Source organism: Octodon degus, unplaced genomic scaffold (genome assembly GCF_000260255.1).
Source record: "Octodon degus isolate 3935 unplaced genomic scaffold, OctDeg1.0 scaffold00054, whole genome shotgun sequence".
Classification (NCBI taxonomy): domain Eukaryota; kingdom Metazoa; phylum Chordata; class Mammalia; order Rodentia; family Octodontidae; genus Octodon; species Octodon degus.
Window position 1 is genome coordinate 13,398,620 of NW_004524630.1, and position 5,774 is coordinate 13,404,393.

At 42.5% G+C, this 5,774-nt stretch overlaps 1 protein-coding gene across 1 annotated transcript in view; it reads right to left on the reverse strand.

Moving 5' to 3' along the window:
• Window positions 1-4,797, reverse strand: part of LOC101563407 (zinc finger protein 519-like) — a 28,505-nt gene extending 23,708 nt beyond the window's left edge. Inside the window, exon 1 of the mRNA XM_023717745.1 lies at window positions 4,662-4,797. Within this exon, the coding sequence (XP_023573513.1) occupies window positions 4,662-4,676 (15 nt within the window). The 5' untranslated portion in view covers window positions 4,677-4,797. The remainder of the gene's footprint in view (window positions 1-4,661) is intronic.
• Window positions 4,798-5,774: the final 977 nt, after the last annotated feature.

Consider the following 5,774-nt stretch of genomic DNA (forward strand, 5'->3'; position numbering starts at 1 on the left):
GCACCACCACACCCAATCTCCAATCACCATCTGCCCTGCAAGGCACGTGGTGCCAGGGATCGAATCCTGTTCCCTGTGCTCTGCCTAAGCTGGTTCTTTAGTCTGCTGAGCTATCTGGCTGGCCCTTGAAATATAAATCTTAAAAGAAAAATATATACTACAACAATACAAAAAATCATAGCGTGAAAAACAGCATATTTTCAGCATACATTTCTAGTAAAGTGCTGTTAGTACACTATGTATGAGGTACTATATTTCTGAGCCAAAACCAAACACCTAAAATTAAAAAACAAACAACAGAATTCAACTACGATGTCACAAAAAAGGAGACATTCAACTGACCAATATATGAACACAGCTGAGGGTATACATGAGGCCCTGAGTTGGATCCCCCAAATCACAAAAACAAACCAAACTTATATATGAATGTGTGTACAAATAGCATTAAGTAGCCAGGTATGGTGGTGAATGCCTGTAATCCCAGCACTTGGAAGGCTCAGCCAGGATGATCGCTGTAAGTTCAACTTCAGCCTGGGCCACACAGTTGAGTTCAAGGTGGGTCTGAACTACATAGAAAGGCCCTGTCTGAAGAAGAAAGAAAGAAAGAAAGAAAGAAAGAAAGAAAGAAAGAAAGAAAGAAAGAAAGAAAGGCCAGTCAAATAGTTCAGTGGATTAAAGCACCTCTAAGCAGGCACAGGGGCCAGGGTTTGATCCCTGGGCCTGCCATGCAGTGCTGGGACATGTGGAGACGGCAATTGAGACTGGGTGTGGGGACGCGCACCTGTAATCCCAGCTCTTAGGAGACTATAAACAGCTGGATCACTCCAAGTCTGATCTAGTAGTGAGACCTGAACACCCTGTAGACCCTTCCCTAAAAAATATGAAAAAAGAAAGGAGAGAGAGAGAGAGAGAGAGAGAGAGAGAGAGAGAGAGGACAAAAGCACTAATTAGACAAATTATCATTAGAACCAGCAGATACTATCGCATGGTTATCAGAAAGACAAAACAATTACAACAGACTAAAAATCACAAAGGTATTAATTGCAAATATCAAACACTGCTGGTGGTGGCGTGAATTGGTAAAGCTAATCAAAAAAGGATTTGGTGGTACCTGCTCAAGCACACCCCATGAACCATCAATTCTACTCCTCAGCAGAACATGAATGCACAGTCTGTACTATCAGTACCAATTAGATCACAGAAGTAGTAATTACAACATCCAGAGAAATGGATGAAATGCTAATACAAAACAGGCATGCAAAAGCTTTCTGGGGCATCTGCAGTGGTTCATTTATATTGATGTAGGTAGTAATTACATGGTGTTTCTTTTGTTTTTGTTTTGTTTTGGTGTTTCTTTTGTGATGACTCACAACCTATATAACTTTGTATTTGTCCTGGTTTTATCTTGTTCAATACAGTAATAACAAAAAATTTGTTTATTAAATGAATGGTGGGGAGGGGCAGAAAGGAGGATCATAAAAGAGTATTAGGACACAAATGCTAATTGTAGTTCTAGGTGCATGGATGTGTGCGTACATCTTAAATATATGCAGATTATGTCAATTCTCTCAGCTACTCATTGCTGGGACAAATACCTGACACCCAAAATAAAGGAAGGAAACGTTAATTATTTAGCTCACAGTTGCTGGAGATTTCAGGCCATACTCAGCTGGCTCCAAGACAGACTGGCACATGGCAGAGAGCAACCTTTCACGGTGGTAGCAAAGAGTGGAGAGCAAAGGGAGGAGTAGCAGCACCAATGGCAGCAGAGAGCAAGTCCGGCTCCCTTATGCTGCATTCAGGCTATCTGCCCCAGGCTGGGTGCAGTACTCACACCCATAATCCCAGCAGCATTTACACCCATAATCCCAGCAGCACTTACATCTATAATTCCAGTGGATCATCAGTTAATCACAATATGTATGAGTTAATCACTGTATGAGGCTTTGGGGAGACAATTGTATGAGCTTCATACAGTCATGAGGTGGACTTCTAGAATGTGATGATCCACTGGGATTATGGATGTAAGTGCTGCGGGGATTATGGGTGTAATCCATAATCATCCAAGACACAAACCATAGCATCAATTATACTGCAAAAAAACTAAGAAAAAAGTAGGATGTATATAAACCTGTAGTTATAAAGACAAGTCTTAGGTAAAATTAGAGGCCAATAATCCATCAGCTAATCATTAGTCTCAATAGTTTGGAAAAGACAAACAAATTTTATAAAAGGAAAGTAAAAAGAATCTTTAGAAAAAAATTAAATTTATGTTGAAAATGAACATATTACAGAGAGCAGCAATGCCAATCTTTTTTTTTTAAATGTATTTGCTACAGGGTCTCACTATGCAGCTTGGACTGCTAGTGATCCTCCTGTGTTCAACCTCCCCAGCGCTGGGATTACAGGCATGGGCCACTATGCCCGGACTTGTTGGCCGGCTCATCACACCCAGGGGCAGCCCAGTGTGGTATGTGGTGCCATGGATCCAGCCCTGTCCCTGCGCTCGCCCAAGCGGGCGCTTAATGCACTGAGCTGACTTGCTGGCCCAGCAATGCCAAATCTTGACTCAGCTCTGAAAACGTAGTCACACTGGCAGAGTGCTGGTAACTTGATAATGAAGAATTATACAATTATGTGCTAAAAAAAAATACAAACTATATGATTGCAACATATAGAAGTATATATGCATTCATGTATCAATGATAGGGTACATTCTAGAAAAGGCATCATTAAGTGATTCCTTCATTGTACAAATATCAGAGTGTACTTACACAAACCTGGAGGTCACAGCCTACTACACACCTAGGCTCTATGTTATAGCCACGGTCTTATAGGAATCCATCACTTACCAGAATGATGTGCTCCATCTTCATGCAGCACAGGACTATACATTATAAATCAGCAAAGAGATGAATAAACAGTCCAGGTGAACCAAAAACACGACATTTAGGAAGACCGTCGCTTTTCAGACATTTACAATTGACAGACTGACTGCACTGCAGAGGAGTAGGAAAAAAAGACTCCCCATTGAATGAAAGTTGCTGGGAAAATATGGTATCTATGTGTCACAAAAAATGCTACTGGCCCATTTTCTCATGTCACATAGTGTATCACCTTCAGAGGTAAGAAACACCTAAATATAAAAGCAAAACTATAATAGTTGTTTTAGGAAAGGAACTTCTTTTGAAATTTACACAAAACGACATTTTTTTCCCTGTATTTTAGGGAAGGGTCTACAGCGTGTTCAGGGTCTCACTGCCTAGATATGACTCATAGTGATCCTCCTGGTTTTTTTTTATTTTTGGCAGAACCAGGGATTGAACTCAGGCCCTTGCGCTTGCCAGGGAAGCGCTTATTCCACTGAGCCATCTCCCCGGCCCGATCCTCCTGTTTACAGCCTCCCAAGTGCTGGGATTACAGGTTTGAGCACCACCACGCCCAGTCTCAACCATCTTCCACACCCCCGCCCCCCCCCAGGCCTGGCCCCTGCGCAGGCGCTTTAATCCACTGAGGAATGGCCGGCCCTACACAAAACAATATTAAGTGATAAAATATACATAAAGTTTAATGACATTAAATTCTATTCATCAAAGGAAATCACAAAAGGTGCAAAGAGACACAAGACTGAGAAAATTTTGCCTTACATGTTACTAAACACTTTAAGACTGTAACCTACTGGAGGGGCCAGGGAGATGGCTCAGTAGAATAAGCGCTTCCCTGGCAAGCCCAAGGGCCTGAGTCCCTGAGTTCAATCCCTCGTTCCGCCAAAAAAAAAGAAAGAATGTAACCTATTGAGAGTCCAGAAAAAAACAAGACTGGAATGGGTTAACTTAAGTTTGTGCTTTAACTGTGAGAATTATTAAGAAAAACCTTGTGCTTCCTGTTATCACTCTCTGCTCAATGCTGTTTAACAATGAATAACTGTTTCTTATCAAGGCAGCAAGCTGAAACAAATTCCCTCCCTGTCTCCTGTAAACATAGTCAGCTTAGGATGCATCCTGTAAAAATCTGCACTTATCGCTAAACTATAAAAGATGTTTAGTTGCAAACAGTTTGCAGCTGTGTCAAATGAATGTAGTTTTCTGTTGTTCTGTGCTGGGTAACAAATTCGCTCACCAAACTGGATGTGGTTTCTGTTATAAATACGCCCCTGCTACCTACGATCGAGGATCACTGCGAGTTGGAGGCTAGCCTCCACTACAAAATGAGTTTAAGGCTGCCTGAACCGTACAGTGCAGGCCCAAGACCTCGTGTCAAAAAAATAAAGGAAGCTCGGAGGAAAATGAGTGACCCCTGAGGGGAAGGAGGGCTTGAACTACACCTGTGAACTACAGCTCCTTTACCACAGTAACCCCGCAAAAGAAGCTGTATTACCCCATAAGGATCCTACAGGTCGTCATCCCAAAATCTGGTGTAGTGTGGATCTGAAGTATAGCTCTGCCCAAAAAACACTCCAGCAAGGGCGGAAGTCACCCCACAGATTATGGACAGGACTCTCGGGACAGCTGAGATGCAGTCTCCACCCCACAGCTGGAAGGGAAAAGACTGCCCCGGAAGGTCTGGGGCCTGCAGACTCTACAGTCGACCCAGCGGAGCGGGGTACCAAGGATTCCACTCGGCCTCCCTCCCCCGTCCCAGGCGCCGGGCCACACACTCACCTTTTCGGGTTCCATCACTCTCCTAGTGTATCTCCCACGCCTAGAGAGCACAGGAAGCCAGAGGCTGGAGCCGAGTCACGTGGGTCAACAGAGCCAAAGACAGGACGCGAAGCGGAATGCCAGGACTGTGAGCGCCGGATACGCTGACCCAAGAAACTACGAATGCCCGCCCCATCCGCTCTGGCTGTACGTCTGATTGGACAATTCTCAACCTATCATAGAGCGAGTCTTCAGTCCCACCCCGCCCACTGGGCATGAATGACACTAAATATCACCAATCCTGGGCTGCGTAAGACCACGCAGGGCAGTTCTTGTGGCGTAGTTAGAAATTATCAGCTGAAAAGACCACGCCCTACCACCCACTTGAGCGCTGTCAGACCGTTATATAACCTCAGACTGAGGCACTTACGCTTTTTTCTCTTTTTTGTAATCCCTTTTGACCCTTCTTCTACCCTCACATTCCAGCACCCTTTTTCTGTTCTTGATCTTCAATAAATGCAGCTGCTTTTTGTTTATCACCAGATGTACGCTTTACAGTTCTTTGCTTGGTGGACCCAAGAGCTTGGAATCTGTCATGTCCACCGCACAGTTACATGTAGTGTATTTTTTTCTCACACATTGTTAAGGATTGCACCCCAAAACCGTGACTAAATCTATTTTCAAATCGGGACTTCCTCTGGATAGGGGGACCTACTGCTAAGAGCAAATTTGCTTTTAACCTTTATATAAGGTACTATCAATTTATTAGTCATATATATGTATTACAAATGAAAATAATATAATGATAATTATTTTTAAATTTCATTTACCTTATCTGGCCTCTAGTCTTGGAGAAGAGGTATCTTAACATTTGAAATGAAAAACAATCTCTACAGCAACATGTACAATGCAAATAAATTGTGATGTGAAAGTGTAAATTTTTAATTTTCTAGTAATTCAAATTTGTATGTTTGGGTTTTTCTGGTTTTTTAATTTTTTTCATAATTTTATTGATAAACAGCTAGCAATGAGACAGTTTCAAATCAAATCGGTAGGACAGTTTCAATAACCAACACACTGCATAAATTCTTCTTAGTGATTAATTGCTGTACAAGATGCGGACTTGAGATCCTA